This window comes from Physella acuta, unplaced genomic scaffold (genome assembly GCF_028476545.2).
Source record: "Physella acuta isolate Inbredline_101_S28 unplaced genomic scaffold, ASM2847654v3 ptg001122l, whole genome shotgun sequence".
Classification (NCBI taxonomy): domain Eukaryota; kingdom Metazoa; phylum Mollusca; class Gastropoda; family Physidae; genus Physella; species Physella acuta.
Genome location: NW_026732639.1, coordinates 354,668 through 375,114, shown reverse-complemented (window position 1 = coordinate 375,114; position 20,447 = coordinate 354,668). Strand labels below are relative to the sequence as shown.

At 40.2% G+C, this 20,447-nt stretch overlaps 2 protein-coding genes across 13 annotated transcripts in view; one reads left to right on the top strand and one right to left on the bottom strand.

Moving 5' to 3' along the window:
- Positions 1–2,391: 2,391 nt before the first annotated feature.
- On the top strand, positions 2,392–11,220 carry LOC131956017 (microspherule protein 1). 2 transcript variants are annotated; one of them, XM_059320362.1, is made up of 14 exons: positions 2,392–2,398; positions 3,216–3,414; positions 4,112–4,389; positions 4,823–5,025; positions 5,506–5,613; positions 6,013–6,122; positions 6,210–6,318; positions 6,911–7,125; positions 8,125–8,156; positions 8,644–8,736; positions 9,322–9,404; positions 9,640–9,743; positions 10,043–10,154; positions 10,883–11,220. In XM_059320362.1, exons 2-14 carry the CDS (start codon positions 3,245–3,247, stop codon positions 10,979–10,981), a joined length of 1,716 nt encoding a protein of 571 aa, XP_059176345.1. In that variant the 5' UTR covers positions 2,392–2,398; positions 3,216–3,244; the 3' UTR covers positions 10,982–11,220. The 2 variants fall into 2 exon arrangements, with proteins under 2 accessions (XP_059176345.1, XP_059176346.1); XM_059320363.1 differs by lacking the exon at positions 2,392–2,398 and having other exon boundaries at positions 3,217–3,414; positions 8,128–8,156.
- A 51-nt stretch (positions 11,221–11,271) lies between these two features.
- Positions 11,272–20,447, bottom strand: part of LOC131956016 (rho guanine nucleotide exchange factor 11) — a 58,501-nt gene continuing 49,325 nt past the window's right edge. For all 11 annotated transcript variants that reach the window (XM_059320351.1, XM_059320355.1, XM_059320350.1 and 8 more), the window contains 3 exons: positions 13,476–13,663; positions 13,142–13,274; positions 11,272–12,978 (listed from right to left, as the gene is read on the bottom strand). In XM_059320351.1, the coding sequence (XP_059176334.1) occupies positions 12,323–12,978; positions 13,142–13,274; positions 13,476–13,663 (977 nt within the window). In that variant the 3' untranslated portion in view covers positions 11,272–12,322. The remainder of the gene's footprint in view (positions 12,979–13,141; positions 13,275–13,475; positions 13,664–20,447) is intronic.

The following is a 20,447-nucleotide window of genomic DNA, read 5'->3' as shown; positions in this document are numbered from 1 at the left end:
CGGGGACACATTTTCAATTTGCCCCCCCCCCCCCCCATGTATTTTTTATATTTATAATTCAAAATAACAGCTAAAATGAGCTTATTTTGGCGCCCCTAGGGTCGGCGCCCGGGGATATATTTTGCTTACCGCACCGGGTGAAACTGCAGTGGCGTAGCGACCCCTCCCGGAGCCCGGGGACACATTTTCAATTTGCCCCCCCCCCATGTATTTTTTATATTTATAATTCAAAATAACAGCTAAAATGAGCTTATTTTGGCGCCCCTAGGGTCGGCGCCCGGGGATATATGTAACCCCCCCCCCCCGTCGCTACGCCCCTGGGTGACACCCGACCTTTTGACGCCAACGATGATCATGGAATCAGCGGCGTAGCTACACGTCTTAGAGCTCGCCTATTTATAATTTCCTGCTACTAAAGCGCGCACACACACTCAAACGCAGACAGAGGCATATCTACGGAGCGTTAGGAGCAGAGTTTCTTTCAGGCATCTCTTCGGGGGGGGGGCGAAAAAAGTCTACTCCCCCCCCCCCTGACGAAATGGAAAATATATACATTTAACAGTGTCCGCCTCCCCGAAGAAAGTCTACCGCCCCCCCCCCCCCCCGAAAATTTCAAGTGCCCCCCCCCCCCCCCCACCCGGAAAAAAAGTCTGGAAGAAACACTGGTTAGGAGGAATCCCTTTGGATCCCCCTTTACGAGCTGCGTATCCGTGCTTGGCTACGGCAACAATACAAATTGAGCAACGCTCTCATTGATGTCCTCCCACAATCCCCCCTCCCCCTCTCATCCATTAAGGAGAGGGTCTGGGGGAATCTTGTAAAAAAATATTTATTTGTTAGACTATATGCATTATGAAAGGGAAGTAACTTAATATTTTATTAATTCTTTATTAGGGGAATACAGTTTCTTTCTGGCATCTATAGGGCTGGTAAGTAGATCACCAACCACTTATATGGCTCATGCAGGTTTTATTGAGCCGTAGAACTGGATGGTGACCTACTTAACAGCCCTATTCAGGTTTAATTGCTAACCGTGAATATATGATACTGGCATACACACATTTTAATACTATTTTATGTTCCTGTCTATGTTTGATTGATCCTTACATAATCTTCAAATGTTTACGTATGGTATAGCCTATCTACTAAGGAACTCGTGTCAGTGAGGGTGTTAGCTTATAATATGTGGGGATGTTTAGTTTGTGATATTTTTTCTAGAAGACGTGGGAGACTAATTTAAAAAAAAAAATGACTAGACAAAATTTAAAAAGCAACTCCTAACTGCCCTTTGGCGTATATAACGAGAGAATTAAGAAAAACGTTTTCGGAAAACAAATCTAGTTAAAGTTCTTAATTTATGGGCTAAAAAAAATGTATGCGCTATAATTGCCTATAAAAATAAACTTTTTTTGTTTATTATCTTTACATTTTTCTGTAATATTTTTATGACGATAAAAGAAAGTATTTATAATTGTGATTTAAGCATCACTAATAATTATTCTATAAATGAAAAATATAGTTTGATCTTTCATTTTTTGCTGATTTTTAGTAGATCTATGTTAATAAAATTGTCTAAGTTTTTTTGTGTAATTTACAGCGTTTTAACTGCAAGGATGTAACGGTAAATAGATGAACCATGACTACTTCCTGCTTAGAAATTTGACTGTAAATATTAACAACTGACTGTTAAGTTAAATAAATAATAGATCTAAGATCTACATCTTCAGAAAGAAACAAAATCTAATAATATTGAAACTTATAATATAGATTATATTTGTCTTATATAAATGTTTCAATAGTAGATCTACCTGATGGGATTTATTATCAAAGGAATTTAGGTAATCTATCGTTTTGGGTACGTAAAATCGCCCGCGGCTATTAATGTACGAAAACGTTACCTCATTGTCAATGCTGTAAAAAGAAGTATATTGTGATATGTTTATGTCAAATATTATAGATAAATGAATAATAAACCTAAATCAATGGCTAAATATATCAATATTGGCCAGAAATTAACTTTAAACAGCAGTGTCTGCAAGCAAGATTTGCTATATAATAGCAGCCATTTGTAAAATAGAGTGACTTCCGCCTGAATCTTGCGCTTTAAGTCTATAAAAATAAAACTTTTACAAAATGGCTGCTATAGTAAATGAGCATGGTTGCATCTGTTGGAAACATCGCTAGTCTTCATTTATTACTGAAAAGTTTTAATTCAATTGTTTAAAAACAGGTACAGAAATGAAACAAGGAAACATTTTTGTATTTTTAAAACATAAATCCTCCTCAAAATGTGAAATAATTATTAAAATGTAAGGAGTCACCTGTTTTTCACATTACTAGTCGCGGGCGATTTTACGTACCCAAAACGATAGATTACCGGAATTTATTACATTAACTGGTAATTATAAAGAAATCCACGCACTACGCAGGGAACTTGACTGAAATGAAAAAAAAATTCAAATCTTGTCATCTTTGTCTTGATCATACTTCAACTTCATAGTCATACACATTTAATTTAAGACATTTTTTCATTTTTTAGTTCTAGATCTAGTCTTATCTTCTAGATCTAGAACACAAAGCATGTTTATTGGGTAATCTATCGTTTTAGGTACGTAAAATCGCCCGCGACTAGTAATGTGAAAAACAGGTGACTCCTTACATTTTAATAATTATTTCACATTTTGAGGAGAATTTATGTTTTGAAAAATACAAAAATGTTTCCTTGTTTCATTTATGTACCTGTTTTTAAACAATTGAATTAAAACTTTTCAGTAATAAATGAACACCAGCGATGTTTCCAACAGATGCAACCATGCTCATTTACTATAGAAGCCATCTTGTTTAAGTTTTATTTTTATAGATTTAAAGCGCGAGATTCAGGCGGAAGTCACTCTATTTTACAAATGGCTGCTGTTTATATAGCAAATCTTGCTTGCAGACACTGCTGTTTAAAGTTAATTTCTGGCCTATATTGATATATTTAGCCATTGATTTGGGTTTATTATTCATTTATCTATAATATTTGACACAAACATATGACAATATACTTCTATTAAAGCCTTGACAATGAGGTAACGTTTTCGTACATTAATAGCCGCGGGCGATTTTACGTACCCAAAACGATAGATTACCGTTTATTGTTTAATGGTAGACTTCATTAGACCACACCAAATTCACCAAACAATTAATTTAATCATCAAATTTTATTGGTACAGAAACTCAAGAAAAAGAGTCTAGACAAAGCATGGAGCCAGGTATTGATACCAACCCTGGGGGTAACATCATCCCTGGAGTGACAGACTCGCCCACTTTTGATGTCTCCAGCATGTTATTTTCACCTGGTACTGACACAATGCCAGCACCTAAATCTCAGCTTCCTGCTCGCACTAGGAGGGTCCCTGCAACAGACTCAGGGTAAACACTTAATTATCATGAGACTTTTTGATACTGCCCACATCATATATAGATGTAGATTTGTATAAAATCAAATAATGCCAGTTGAGTTGGTGCTAGATTACTATGTCTTTATCCTAATTACACTAACACCCTAAACTGATTTATTACCACAAATATCCCTATTTTTAAAATATTATTTATATAATCATGACAATAATTAGAGAAATCTCATTCATTAAGCATACTTATTAAGACATTAAATTAAGAGTGGAGCGGGTTTTACCTTAATTTATACAGAAACCATGGGCAAATCAACCATAAATTCAATTACTCGCAAAATCATTAAAGCTTTAAGGGCTTTTAAAACTTGTTACATAAAAGTTTAGGGACAGCATGGCCTTGCAGTAAACTTAACCCCAATGTCTTGAGTTCAAATCTGGGTTCAAGTCCATAGCGTCCTTGAGTCCACCAAGTTCCAATGGTTAGCTAACTCACCTTAGGGAAAGTAAAGATGGCTGAGTGTAGAGCTTATCACACTATCTCTTCATATCCAGAGGACACAGAAACATATGAACTCTACTTAACTTGCCCCATGGACCGTCAGGTTCAAAATGCTCTAACATACACTCCTTTATAAGCTGTCATTTTTTTTTAATTTAACAATTTATTCCAGGCTTTTGTTCTAATGCTCAAAATATTTTTTTTCTTGTTTCAGTTCTCTGATACCTGCAAGGCGTAGCTCCACCCGTTCCATAAAAAGAAAAAAGTTTGATGATGAACTGGTTGAAAGCAGTTTGGTAAAGACAGAACGAGGGCGCATGAAGACCTCCACTGCCAGCCCCACCCCTCTCATCCCAGCTGGTCACTTTGTCCAGGCACACGGGGTGACAAGTGGGAGTTTGAATGAGCCGCCGCCTGTTGGCTCCGTCAACTCACCTGTGCCTGCTAGCATCCTTACCACTGTGGCTCCGGTTGTACCTTCACAGCTTACAGGTAGGCTAGAGGTTTGGTTGTTAATGTTAACCCTTTAATGATCAGAACATACAACACTAAAAGTACAGGTAGGCTGATGATTAGGATCTTAATGTAATTTTTATAAATTTTAACCCTTTAAAGACCATAGCATCAGCATAACGCAGTAATCTGATAATATTTGGTCTAAGTGGTATGCACATATTTCATGATGTACATGGCCTAAATTTGTAAACAATTTTCATTTTATCATTAAAAAATTATTTAAGATTCTACTTTTAACTTTGCGCCTACTATCAATTCTGGAAAATAATTTGACGGTTTTAATGCTAAATTGTCATATTCAACAACATATTGAACATAGATCTCTATATTCTTCAGTTATGAGGTTGATATAAAAATATTACGAAGACACACTTAGACTACTTAGAGATCATATTGTTTTGTTCCACAGAAGAAAGTAGGGAGATAGTCAGGCATGTGGATGTTGTCACCCTGGTCCGCCCACCACCAGAGAAACGCACCAAACCAAGTTTAGGAAAAACTCAGAATGTGCCAAAAAGTACGTCGGGGAAAGTGGTGTCTGCAAAATCTATTGGCGGAAAATCTGGCAAGTCTAAATCTGGCCTGCTCAAAACCGGTCACGGTAAATCAAAGGTGAGTTGTTTTTTGTTAATTGCTTTGTTTTTTAAATTTTAATTATTGATCAGGAGAGGTACAAAGCACAGGTTTATATTTTTTTCTGGTAGATTGAATTAAGATGTAGATGTAATAGCAATCTGTGCTTTTTAAATCTAATTCCCAAAACAAATATCACTGGTGAATCTGTTTATGTTTTGTCAGCTTTAGAATGTGTTTAAAGAACCCTTTAAAAAAATGTTAAACAGTTATTCATAGTTGTGTGGTCAGCACCATTATTAGTTCTTTTTCTTAGCTTTTCTAACTGAACATGGCTACTTATTTAAGCTATGTGGACCAAATACTGGGTTAATTAGCACAAGTCTGTCTTTGTAGTTTATAAATCCATAAAGTGATAAAGCCATACAAAGTTGTCTTTGTGTGTTTCAGTACATGAAGGCACAGTGTTCCAGAAATTAGAACTAAACGTAAAAAAATAATTTTTTTTTGTTTCTGTAGACGAAGTCAAAGCGATCCAGAAAGCAGAAATCCTCTACCCCAGCTATCAAAGACTTAGGCAGGTGGAAACCCCAGGATGACCTGGCTTTAATAACTGCAGTTCAACAGGTAGGTCTCTTACACAGTTGTGTACAGGTATATTGTACATGCATTTACAGGTGTATAGTTCATGCTTGTACAGGTGTATAGTACATGCCTGTACAGGTGTATAGCACATGCCTGTTCAGGCATATAGTACATGCATTTACAGGTGTATAGTACATGCATTTACAGGTGTATAGTACATGCCTGTACAGGTATATAGCACATGCCTGTTCAGGCATATAGTACATGCATTTACAGGTGTATAGTACATGCCTGTACAGGTATATAGCACATGCCTGTTCAGGTGTATACTACAGATCTGTACAGGCATAGACTAAAGATAGAAGTTAAACTAATGGATCTCATACACCAGATTTCATCAAGTGACTTAAGTTAATGATTTCCATTACTGCTCCATTACAGACCAATGATCTGAGTGCCGTCCATACCGGAGTCAAATTCACTTGCAGGTTTACTTTAAAGGAAGTAGAGGAGAGGTGGTACGCTCTGCTGTATGATCCTGCTATATCCAAGTAAGTAGGTTTCCATGGTCTAGTTTTAAATACATTTTGTTGGTTAAAGCCTGTTTTTTTATGGGACTATTGTCTGAATGTATACAGGATCGCCATGGAAGCAGCAAGACAACTGGACCAAGAAACAGTAGCTACCATTCAGAGCAAGGCCCTGTACAGTGTAGCAGAGGAGAAGCTGCTTGGTTCTTTCACATCAGTATGTTTGTTTTCTGTTTCTTTAATTCACATAAATATGTTTGTTTTCTGTTTCTTTAATTCACATCAATATGTTTGTTTGCGGTTTCTTTAATTCACATCAGTATGTTTGTTTTCTGTTTCTTTAATTCACATCAGTATGTTTGTTTTCTTCATCATTTAACTCCTATCAGTACATTTATTTTCTTCATCCTTTATTTTCATACCAGTATGTGTGTTTATTTTTTCTTCTCCTTAAATTCACATCATTATGGTTTTTTTTCATCCTTTATTTCAAATCATTATGGGTTTTTTTTCATCCTTTATTTCAAATCATAATGGTTTTTTCTTGCTTTATTTTCACATCAGTATATTTGTTCCCTATCATTTAAATCAATATATTATTTTTTTTTAAATCGTTTATTATATCAGTTTTAAAATACCAGTTGTCCATTTTTAAAAATGTGCAAAGCTTTGTGACCATACAAAGGGAGATTATTCTTTTAATCACTACATGAGTTTTCATCTTCAGATCCTAGTGAATCGAAATAACAAGTGCTTTTTACAACATAAAGCGTATTTTAAAATTTGTTTTTCTTTATTCCGTTATTTAGACCAGCCAACCTACAGTAGAAAGCTTCCAGTCCCTGTTGCAACAGCACCCTGATGTGTTTCACCCAGCAAGAACAGCCAAGTCACTGCTGTCCCACTGGCTGTTGATGAAACAGTACCACCTCCTGCCTGACCAGAGCGTACAGCCCATGCCCAGGGGCGACCACATCCTCAACCTGTCAGACATTGAAGACTTTATCAACGATGATGATATTGTGTAAGTTTAACACATTTCCTGCTTGAATCATAATCTATGTGGTATTTTTTTTTTTCAAACCATTTGTAATAAGTGGGTACAATGTAGTAATTAAGTTCCCTTTCGAACCAAGTGAAATAGAGTTAATCTGTTTCAGTGACCTCTGCATTTCATGGGATAGTGTGGTTCACACTATGCCCAGCTGCCTTTTCTTCGCCTTGTGTGAACCAGGTACCCATCAGAGCTGGGATGTCGTAACCCTAACCCAAGCCTGAGATCCGAACTCCAGACTTTCGGGCTAGCAGTCGAATGCCCTACCATTTCACCATGCCGTCCCATAGTTGTGCACAATGGCTAACTAAAAAATGTGTAATTTTGTTCTCTTCTCAAACTCCTGGGTCACAGAAACAGGTCAACTCTAGTTAAAATTCTTAAATGAATAACAATCAGGTCCAAAAAATGTATTTGAATTTTTAACTTGGAAAAATTAGATATGAAAAATACCTATCCTAAATTGATTTCAAGCATGTCTGGTCTTCCATATTGACCATCAGGACAGTGTGATTCACTTCTCACTAATACAAATTGACGTTGATAATAAGAATAGAAGCAATTGTTATTAGATAATCCCCCCAATCTCTCAATGCTGTTGCCACAAGTAGAAAATTACATTTAGTACCAAGCAAAGGGAATTAACTGTGTTAAATGTAACTCAATATTTTTAAAAATTCATTAAAAAATCACTCATTTCTCCAGTCATAAAATAAGTAATAGATAATTGTAGAGAAAATATGCTATTTTAATTCAACTTTAACACACACACAAAATTGGCTCAATGTATTTGGTTTATTCATAGTCTTTTTAAAACTGCTTAAAGAGTTCTATTCATAAGGCAATGCTGATAGATCATAGTATAATTTATTTTCTTATTAGAAATTATTGTAATGTGAATGTAGGCCTACTTGATATGTAAAGCCATTTAGTATAGAGAATAATATTAAAATTCTATTTTGTTTTCAGCAGTGAAGGACAAGATGAAGCAATTGAACAAGGTAAGTGTATCAAGCGAATTTGAGATATTTAAGTTGTTTTGGGTTTTTTTCTGTTTGAAAAGAACTTTTAATTGTATACAAAACAAAATTTCTAACAGAAACATCCATCCAGCAAATTTGTGATAACAAAATTTGTTTTCTTCCTGTTTAAATAGAATTTGCTTTTGTTGACAGACTAAACAAAAACAATTTTTTAACATTTCCATCAAACAAGTTTGTGACATGATAATAAAGTTGTTTTTGTGTGCTCCCCCTTGAATAAACTTGCACTTATAGACATACATAAACAATATTTTTATCAGCAACACTTCCATTCATGTTTGTAACATTCAAGTAATTAAGGTTGTTTTCTTCTCTCATAACTAGAACTTGCTCTTGTAGACATTCATAAATAATATCTTTACCAGCAACACTTCCATCTAGCATGTTTGTGTCCTTAAATATTATTAAAGTAATTAAATTTGATTTTTTTCTCCCCCTTGAGTAGAACTTGCGCTAGTGGACAGGCGGAACAAGAGAGAGATCCGTCACCTTGAGCAGGAGGTGCCCAAATGGCAGGTCTTAGTGGACAGTGTAACAGGTGAGTTGTTTACACAGGTGCTGTACAGGTGGTGGGGGTTTGCTTCAGTAGGTAGTTAATACGTTTAGGTGGTAAACCTCATTTTGCTGAGCTTGACAGTTGCTATTTACTGAAGCTAGGCAGGCAAGATACATGAGTGTAAATTATACAGGTAAAAACCCGACCACCCATCAATTACTAATTAACCCTTAATGAGATACAGGTAGTTTTAGGTTCAAGTGTTCTTGATGGAATAAGCTTATTGTGCACTTTGTTGCTTTCCCTTTTTTATATTCTGTAAAATAGCTGGTGATTTATTTTGTATAATATTTTGCATTTTCAAAGTGGGGTTAATTATGGGATGAGATTGGGGGATATATCCTAAAGACCTAACATATATCATTCAACTGAACAAGGTACTACTTTTGTACATGTATTAGACACTTTTATACATGTATTAGACGATTCTGCTTTCTTTTCATTCTTAATTAAAAATGTATTTAAATAAAAACATTTTTAAAAAAATGTTTTTATTAATGCTGTTTTGCACATATTTTGATGAAAATGTACCATGTTGTCTTGTGAATATTTTGTCTTGCTGACCAGGTATCAGCATGCCAGATTTTGACAACCAGACCCTGGGTGTCCTAAGAGGCAGGCTGGTGAGGTATCTCATGAGATCTAGAGAGGTTTGTGTTACCATTTTAAATAACTGTTTAATTAATGCAGCATCATTCGTAAGATTTTTTTTTACATTTTTTAAATATAAAAATAAATTAAATTCATCTTTCTGAACTGTATATTGTCTAAATAAAAAAGTCTGTGAAATATGTAGGCCTAAAGATACATTAATATCCTGTATATAATGATCTATCCTGAACTGCTTTGGATAGCATGTCTAAAAATACTCATTTATCCCTGCAGATATCCCTTGGTCGAGCCACTAAAGACAACCATGTTGATGTTGACTTGTCTTTAGAAGGACCAGCATGGAAGATATCTAGGCGGCAAGGCATTATAAAACTCAGGTACTTTGGCACCAATATTAGCAGTATATAATAATTTCTTTACTTGACACATCATAATAAAATTTATTAAAACCTTTTTGTTTGTTCAAATCCTTTTTTTACTTATAAAACAAGTGGAGTTTTTAATAGCTAAATAAAAGCTGTTATTGTTAGTTAGTATCACTTCCCTGACCCTCAACCCAAACTTCATAGTGAAACCAGTATAGTGGACACTCCACAACATTTTATCCTTCCTCCTCTTTTATAAGAACTAACTTAGCCAATTTATTAGTTATGTTCATAAAAAATTATTTTTTTAGAAACAGTGGTGATTTCTTTATTGCTAATGAAGGCAAGCGTCCCATATTAGTTGATGGTAGACCAGTTATGGCAGGGAACAAGCAAAAATTAAACAACAATTCTGTTGTTGAGGTAAGTTTAATGTTTTGTTTACAAATCTGTTGTAAGAAAAAAATATTTCATTTGCGTTTTCCATAAAAAAAACAAGATACAAAAATAGTTCAGTGAATTACTCCTTTGAATGAGAATGTAAGTAAACTATTTGGACGAGTGACTTATCATTTTTGAAAACAGAAGACGTAATGTTATGTCTAGCTCATATTTAGTAATATAGGTTTAGTTTGAAGCATGGTTAGGGGTTGGCAAAAAGTCTTGAGTTCGAACCTTCTGGCAGATGAGGCTGGTTAGCTGGGACAGCCATTCTTCTAGGAGAGACAACTCCAAAATCAAACAACTGCTGCCTTGCAGTTTGTTCTTGGTTGGACAAAGGCTATGGGAGCAAATCCAAAAAGAAAAGCAGGCTGAAATCAAGAGTCAATGGCCTATATGGCGCATAACCAGTGGTCAGCACTATGCCCAGCCGCCTTTATTTTCACTAATATGAATGAAGTACCCATCAGAGCTGGGTGGACTCAGGGATGTTCTATTGACTCAAAGACTTTCGAGTTAACAGTCTAGCACTCTACCGCTAGGTCACACTGTCCCATTTTAATGAAAATGACTGCACATCAGTGTAACTAATACTGCTTCAGTTGCCTTTTTTTTTCTTAATTTCGGTTTAAACTTCTAGAATCCTTTCTGCTGGTTTGGTTTTTTAAACTATTTCAATTTTTGTTTGAGTACACATTATTTTTTTTCAGATTTCATGCCTAAGGTTTACTTTTTTAATCAACCAAGATGTAATTAATGCCATTAGATCAGACAATTCAAAGGGTGGATCCACAGGATCAACATCTTAGTACTTTGAGACCAACAAGCAGTCAATGCTTCTGTAAATAATGTATAGTCATGTTGAAGAAAATGCACATGTAAGCATGAATGAGGATTATTGTAATTGTTAAAAGAAATTTTTTTCATATGGATATTAACATAGCAATGTGGATGCTACGAGATTCAGTTACTGTACATTGTTACAAGATGTATTTTCAAATGTAAACTGTTAAATTTGTTTTTTTACTGATAAATAAAACTGGTGCTAAAACTAAACAGCAACTCTTCCTCTTTTTCGTGCAAGAAAACAAACCAGTAGTGCAATGGTAAGATAAATTTTAATGGACCATACATAATATGTACACAATCCAGCAGACAAGCTATGTTAGATTTATATACATGTAAACACTTTTGTGCCTTATCACACAGCATACACCACAGACAGTCAATATATAACAAACAGCTTCATTAAAAAGCCAAGTTTGCTCGTAATTTCAAACAATTATAAAATAACTTTTGATTTACTGATTTGACTTATTAAAATTCACCTCCCATTTAAAACTAAGGCTAGCTGATCAAATGCAGAGTCACTGTGACATCATGTCAAGTTTAGTGTCATAACTACAGAAGCAAACTAACATCAACAGAATGTGAAATGGCCACATCTACTGGCATATACACAATTATCACTTGAAGTATCAGAAATAGAGGTTTTCATCATGCACACAAGGCGGAAATTCCCACAGGAAATTAAAAAAAAAAAATTTACAAATGTAAACTTTTCCAAGAACATCTGAATATTTTTTGCTTACAGTAAAACAGAAATAACAAAAACTGAACAATGATTCTTGAGTAATATCCATTCATCTTGCACCACTAACTACTCAAGAATCCACTCAAAAAAAAAACACTGTGGTTTCTCCCTCTCATATCACTATTTAATTGACTGATTTACCAACAGGTGATAAGGAAGTACTCTATAAGATATTAAAATTTAAGTAAATGTATATATGTACAGTAGCTGTTGGTTAAGATTAAAATTTTTAAGCTATTTATTTCTGAACATTTATTGTGTCAAATAAATAAATACCACAAAAAAAAGTTATAATTCCCAGCATTAACCACAAATCAGGTTCTTCCCTTCAGACAGGACACATCACACAAATCTATCACAATATCTAACAAAACTCCAGCTCATATACTTGATAATAGTATTGTATGATGAGGGGATATGTTGTGTGGGTAACATAAGGGAAGAGAAGCATCATCATCATCATACTCAATGACAACCATGTGATTATAATAGGCTCCACATGTTCCACTAGCACATATTAAATAAGATAACTATGCTGCGCTCAAGTCATCTGACCTCAACTTGGCTTGTCCACGCTACTCCCGCCTGTGATTATCTCCGTGTCCAGTTCTGTTTGTTTGATAAGTGTCTTTTCCTCGCCCTCCTCCCGGTCCCCACCCTCCCTCTCCTCGCCGGCCGTGTCCTCAACTGTGGTTGAAAGACTAGGGAAATCAGGGAAGCTGTTTTTAGACGTCAGCGTGTCATTGTCGTCACTCTCCGTGTCGCTTTCCTCAGCGGCGTCAGACTGTTGGGACGTGTTGTGAAGCTCCGTGTCAGGGATGGTCTGGATGTCAGGCAGCGGCAGTCCTGCCACTGACACTTCATTGCTTCCGTCATCGTCATCATCGTCCTCGTCATAGACCCCAATTTTGGTGTGACTGCTCTCTCTGGCCTGGGTCATTATCTCTGAAGTTTCACTGGACAAGTTCAAGGCCTCGACACTCTCCTCCAAGCGTGCCACCTCCTGCACCTCGTGATGCACTATTTCCTCTTCCTGCCTGTCCTCCAGGACTTGGGACTGGGCCACATTGAGACTAGAGCATGTCTCACTAGTCATTACCTCTTCCTCTTGTAATGTTTCTGTTGTCTCTGTTATTGTCTCTTTTGTTATTGTCTCCTTGGTTAGTGTCTCCTTTGTTATAGTCTCCTTTGGAATGTGACGACTTGGTGACACTACAGAAAATAAAAGTGTCATGGTTTTTGGTCAAACACCATACTAAATTTTTTTTTTTTAAATTTATCAATCAGAAATATTTTGTGATACAAAACATTAAATGAGCACCTGAAAAATGGACTAAAACATATATTTATGTTAAAAATGATGTAAGATGCTTACATGGGCTCAGTCTTTCTGAAGGCCCACTTGATATTTGACGTTGCATCTCTTTCAAGGCATCCAGTTTTTGTTGTGCTTCTTGTAGTTCTTGACGGAGTTTGTGTCGCTCTTCAGAGCCTGTGTTCATGGTGCTCTGTGGACAGACATTGGTTTGACTCCACAGGACAGACAACTTTGGTTCGACTATACAGGACAACTTTGGTTTGATTACACAGGATATACAAGTTTATTATCAACATGCAGGACAGACAACTCTTGACTAACTCCACAGGATGGACAACTTTGTATTGACTAACCCAACGCCACAGCAGAGCCATAACTATAAAATACCAACCATCAATCTGGTCAGAATAGTATTCATCTCGGCAGCCATTTCTTTCAACTGCTCCATAGGGACGGGGACACTTAGGCTACTTTGTTGCACAATTTGGGCTGGTGGAAGGCTTTGTTGGCGTTGTATGCTGACTCCATTGCTGGCACTCTCTGCCTCTGGTACCCAGTTCTCCCCTTGACTAATTGTAGCTAAGAAATTCAAAGTTAAACTTCTTTAATCTATGTTATACTCACTTCAGATTGGACCAGGAAAATTTAAAAAAAAATCTAAAGAAAAAACTAATGGTCAACAAGAAAAAAATAGTAATACTAAATAAAATTCATCAAGCAAATAACTAAGCAAACACAACATAAAAAAACAATGCTTATAAAAAAACATAGAAGAAAAACTATATATACTATGGCTACAACGCTATGTAAAAAGTAAAATGTTTCAACTTAGGTCCCCTTGAGACTAAACAACATGTATACAGAAGGATCTGGGGGAAGGGAAACAATGATGGGCTATCTGAGTGTACTGGAGTGCATGAAATGTGCAGAAAAATGCAGGCAGCAAGTCAAGGGCATGATGGTGAAATGTGGTGACATAGGGATCCTAACATGATGGTACGTTGTGTTCTGAAATTTGGCACCATGACAATGCATGCATCACAGGGGTGTAGGGGATTGATGGCATGCCAAATATTCTAGTTCATATCTAAACAAGTGGGCTAGACAAACTGAGTGGGAATAAGAATTAATAGAATGAACCGAATGTGCTAAAAAAAAAGCATTTACACTACTACTATGCTAACAAATACTATAAACAGGGTGATGGGGTTGATAAAAAGAGCTAGTAGTGAAGAGCAAGATGTAAAAAGCCTTTGGTTGCAGTCACATACCAAGGTGATTGTGTTAGACAGGATGGTAGTCATAGAGGGTAGTAGTGATTGAAATGGTGCAAGTGATAGGGAGGTAGAGACGGACAGACCAAGGTGGTAGTGACAGACAGACCAAGGTGGTAGTGACATACAGACCAGGGTGGTAGTGACAGACAGACCAAGGTGGTAGTGACAGACTGACCAAGGTGGTAGTGACAGACAAACCATGGTGGTAGTGACAGACAGACCAAGGTGGTAGTGACAGACTGACCAAGGTGGTAGTGACAGACAGACCAAGGTGGTAGTGACAGACTGACCAAGGTGGTAGTGACAGACTGACCAAGGTGGTAGTGACAGACAGACCAAGGTGGTAGTGACAGACAGACCAGGTGGTAGTGACAGACAGACCAAGGTGGTAGTGACAGACAGACCAAGGTGGTAGTGACAGACTGACCAAGGTGGTAGTGACAGACTGACCAAGGTGGTAGTGACAGACAGACCATGGTGGTAGTGACAGACCAAGGTGGTAGTGACAGACAGACCAAGGTGGTAGTGACAGACAGACCATGGTGGTAGTGACAGACTGACCATGGTGGTAGTGACAGACAGACCAAGGTGGTAGTGACAGACAGACCAAGGTGGTAGTGACAGACTGACCATGGTGGTAGTGACAGACAGACCAAGGTGGTAGTGACAGACAGACCAGTGTGGTGGTGACAGACAGACTAAGGTGGTAGTGACAGACAGATCAAGGTGGTAGTGACAGACAGACCAAGGTGGTAGTGACAGACAAACCATGGTGGTAGTGACAGACTGACCATGGTGGTAGTGACAGACAGACCAAGGTGGTAGTGACAGACAAACCATGGTGGTAGTGACAGACAAACCATGGTGGTAGTGACAGACTGACCATGGTGGTAGTGACAGACAGACCAAGGTGGTAGTGACAGACAGACCAGTGTGGTGGTGACAGACAGACTAAGGTGGTAGTGACAGACAGATCAAGGTGGTAGTGACAGACCAAGGTGGTAGTGACAGACAGACCAAGGTGGTAGTGATAGACAGACCAAGGTGGTAGTGACAGACTGACCATGGTGGTAGTGACAGACCAAGGTGGTAGTGACAGACTGACCATGGTGATAGTGACAGACAGATCAAGGTGGTAGTGACAGACAGGTCAAGGTGGTAGTGACAGATCAAGGTGGTAGTGACAGACAGACCAGGGTGGTAGTGACAGACAGACCAGTGTGGTGGTGACAGACAGACTAAGGTGGTAGTGACCAACAGATCAAGGTGGTAGTGACAGATCAAGGTGGTAGTGACAGACAGATCAAGGTGGTAGTGACAGATCAGGGTGGTAGTGACAGACAGACCAGTGTGGTGGTGACAGATCAGGGTGGTAGTGACAGACAGACCAAGGTGGTAGTGACAGACAGACCAGTGTGGTGGTGACAGACCAAGATGGTAGTGACAGACAGACCAAGGGGGTAGTGACAGACCAAGGTGGTAGTGACAGATCAGGGTGGTAGTGAAAGACAGACCAAGGTGGTGGTGACAGACAGACCAATATGGTAGTGACAGACAGACCAGTGTGGTAGTGACAGACAGACCAGTGTGGTGGTGACAGACCAAGGTGGTAGTGACAGATCAGGGTGGTAGTGACAGACAGACCAAGGTGGTAGTGACAGACAGACCAGTGTGGTGGTGACAGACCAAGATGGTAGTGACAGACAGACCAAGGGGGTAGTGACAGACCAAGGTGGTAGTGACAGATCAGGGTGGTAGTGAAAGACAGACCAAGGTGGTGGTGACAGACAGACCAATGTGGTAGTGACAGACAGACCAGTGTGGTGGTGACAGACAGACTAAGGTGGTAGTGACAGACAGACCAGTGTGGTGGTGACAGACCAAGGTGGTAGTGACAGATCAGGGTGGTAGTGACAGACAGACCAAGGTGGTAGTGACAGACAGACCAAGGTGGTAGTGACAGACTGACCATGGTGGTAGTGACAGACTGACCATGGTGGTAGTGACAGACAGACCAAGGTGGTAGTGACAGACAGACCAGTGTGGTGGTGACAGACAGACTAAGGTGGTAGTGACAGACAGACCAGTGTGGTGGTGACAGACCAAGGTGGTAGTGACAGATCAGGGTGGTAGTGACAGACAGACCAAGGTGGTAGTGACAGACAGACCAAGGTGGTAGTGACAGACTGACCATGGTGGTAGTGACAGACTGACCAAGGTGGTAGTGACAGACTGACCAAGGTGGTAGTGACAGACAGACCAAGGTGGTAGTGACAGACAGACCAAGGTGGTAGTGACAGACAGACCAGTGTGGTGGTGACAGACAGACTAAGGTGGTAGTGACAGACAGATCAAGGTGGTAGTGACAGACCAAGGTGGTAGTGACAGACAGACCAAGGTGGTAGTGACAGACTGACCATGATGGTAGTGACAGACCAAGGTGGTAGTGACAGACAGACCAAGGTGGTAGTGACAGACAGACCAAGGTGGTAGTGACAGACAGACCAAGGTGGTAGTGACAGACTGACCAGGGTGGTAGTGACAGACCAAGGTGGTAGTGACAGACCAAGGTGGTAGTGACAGACAGACCAGGGTGTTAGTGACAGACCAAGGTGGTAGTGACAGACAGACCAGGGTGTTAGTGACAGACGAAGGTGGTAGTGACAGACCAGGGTGGTAGTGACAGACAGACCAGGGTGTTAGTGACAGACCAAGGTGGTAGTGACAGACCAGGGTGGTAGTGACAGACAGACCAGGGTGTTAGTGACAGACCAGGGTGGTAGTTACAGACCAAGGTGGTAGTGACAGACAGACCAAGGTGGTAGTGACAGACGAGGGTGGTAGTGACAGACCAAGGTGGTAGTGACAGACAGACCAGGGTGGTAGTGACAGACAGACCAAGGTGGTAGTGACAGACCAGGGTGGTAGTGACAGACAGACCAGGGTGTTAGTTACAGACCAAGGTGGTAGTGACAGACAGACCAAGGTGGTAGTGACAGACAAGGGTGGTAGTGACAGACAGACCAAGGTGGTAGTGACAGACTGACCATGGTGGTAGTGACAGACCAAGGTGGTAGTGACAGACTGACCATGGTGATAGTGACAGACTGACCAAGGTGGTAGTGACAGACAGGTCAAGGTGGTAGTGACAGATCAAGGTGGTAGTGACAGACAGACCAGGGTGGTAGTGACAGACAGACCAGTGTGGTGGTGACAGACAGACTAAGGTGGTAGTGACCAACAGATCAAGGTGGTAGTGACAGATCAAGGTGGTAGTGACAGACAGATCAAGGTGGTAGTGACAGATCAGGGTGGTAGTGACAGACAGACCAGTGTGGTGGTGACAGATCAGGGTGGTAGTGACAGACAGACCAAGGTGGTAGTGACAGACAGACCAGTGTGGTGGTGACAGACCAAGATGGTAGTGACAGACAGACCAAGGGGGTAGTGACAGACCAAGGTGGTAGTGACAGATCAGGGTGGTAGTGAAAGACAGACCAAGGTGGTGGTGACAGACAGACCAATATGGTAGTGACAGACAGACCAGTGTGGTAGTGACAGACAGACCAGTGTGGTGGTGACAGACCAAGGTGGTAGTGACAGATCAGGGTGGTAGTGACAGACAGACCAAGGTGGTAGTGACAGACAGACCAGTGTGGTGGTGACAGACCAAGATGGTAGTGAAAGACAGACCAAGGGGGTAGTGACAGACCAAGGTGGTAGTGACAGATCAGGGTGGTAGTGAAAGACAGACCAAGGTGGTGGTGACAGACAGACCAATGTGGTAGTGACAGACAGACCAGTGTGGTGGTGACAGACAGACTAAGGTGGTAGTGACAGACAGACCAGTGTGGTGGTGACAGACCAAGGTGGTAGTGACAGATCAGGGCAGGTAGTGACAGACAGACCAAGGTGGTAGTGACAGACTGACCATGGTGGTAGTGACAGACTGACCATGGTGGTAGTGACAGACAGGTCAAGGTGGTAGTGACAGATCAAGGTGGTAGTGACAGACAGACCAAGGTGGTAGTGACAGACTGACCATGATGGTAGTGACAGACCAAGGTGGTAGTGACAGACAGACCAAGGTGGTAGTGACAGACCAGGGTGGTAGTGACAGACAGACCAGGGTGTTAGTTACAGACCAAGGTGGTAGTGACAGACAGACTAAGGTGGTAGTGACAGACAGATCAAGGTGGTAGTGACAGACCAAGGTGGTAGTGACAGACAGACCAAGGTGGTAGTGACAGACTGACCATGATGGTAGTGACAGACCAAGGTGGTAGTGACAGACAGACCAAGGTGGTAGTGACAGACAGACCAAGGTGGTAGTGACAGACAGACCAAGGTGGTAGTGACAGACTGACCAGGGTGGTAGTGACAGACCAAGGTGGTAGTGACAGACCAAGGTGGTAGTGACAGACAGACCAGGGTGTTAGTGACAGACCAAGGTGGTAGTGACAGACAGACCAGGGTGTTAGTGACAGACCAAGGTGGTAGTGACAGACCAGGGTGGTAGTGACAGACAGACCAGGGTGTTAGTGACAGACCAAGGTGGTAGTGACAGACCAGGGTGGTAGTGACAGACAGACCAGGGTGTTAGTGACAGACCAGGGTGGTAGTTACAGACCAAGGTGGTAGCGACAGACAGACCAAGGTGGTAGTGACAGACGAGGGTGGTAGTGACAGACCAAGGTGGTAGTGACAGACAGACCAGGGTGGTAGTGACAGACAGACCAAGGTGGTAGTGACAGACCAGGGTGGTAGTGACAGACAGACCAGGGTGTTAGTTACAGACCAAGGTGGTAGTGACAGACAGACCAAGGTGGTAGTGACAGACAAGGGTGGTAGTGACAGACAGACCAGGGTGGTAGTTACAGACCAAGGTGGTAGTGACAGACAGACCAGGGTGGTAGTTACAGGCCAAGGTGGTAGTGACAGACAGACCAGGGTGTTAGTGACAGACCAAGGTGGTAGTGACAGACAGACCAAGGTGGTAGTGACAGACGAGGGTGGTAGTGACAGACCAAGGTGGTAGTGAAAGACAGACCAGGGTGTTAGTGACAGACCAAGGTGGTAGTGACAGACAGACCAGGGTGGTAGTTACAGACAAAGGTGGTAGTGACAGACCAAGGTGGTAGTGACAGACAGACCAAGGTGGTAGTGACAGACAGACCAGGGTGTTAGTGACAGACCAAGGTGGTAGTGACAGACAGACCAAGGTGGTAGTGACAGACAGACCAAGGTGGTAGTGACAGACGAGGGTGGTAGTGACAGACCAAGGTGGTAGTGAAAGACAGACCAGGGTGGTAGTGACAGACAGACCAGGGTGGTAGTGACAGACGAGGGTGGTAGTGACAGACAGACCAAGGTGGTAGTGACAGACAGACCAGGGTGTTAGTGACAGACGAGGGTGGTAGTGACAGACAGACCAAGGTGGTAGTGACAGACAGACCAAGGTGGTAGTGACAGACAGACCAGGGTGTTAGTGACAGATCAGGGTGGTAGTGACAGACAGACCATGGTGGTAGTGACAGACAGACCAAGGTGGTAGTGACAGATCAGGGTGGTAGTGACAGACAGACCAAGATGGTAGTGACAGATCAGGGTGGTAGTGACAGACAGACCAGGGTGGTAGTGACAGACAGACCAGGGTGGTAGTGATAAACCCAGAACTAATATGATAGTGTGCAATGATACTCAGTAACTTTGAAAATAAATTGATTTGAAAATTTGAATGTTCTTTATTTTAAAATAATTTTTTTCAAATAATGAAAAAAAAAATTTCTTAAAAAAAAAAAAAAAACAAGAGAAAGAAATGAACAGCTGAGAAAATACATGCAATAATATCACAGATTCTTTAATAGAGAGATAAAGAGTTTTAAAGATTTTGACTGTTATTTTAAGCCAAATGCTGCGTTGTTTATCTTAATATACTTTAATGATGGTAATAAAGCATTCTGTTAAGGATTTTCAAGAGCCAAAAGTAATTTTTGATAACTTATGGTTTCTTGATTTATTCATTCTAATGCAAAAAGTTTTAATAGTTTACAAGCAGCTAATACTACAATTGGATTTTTTTAACG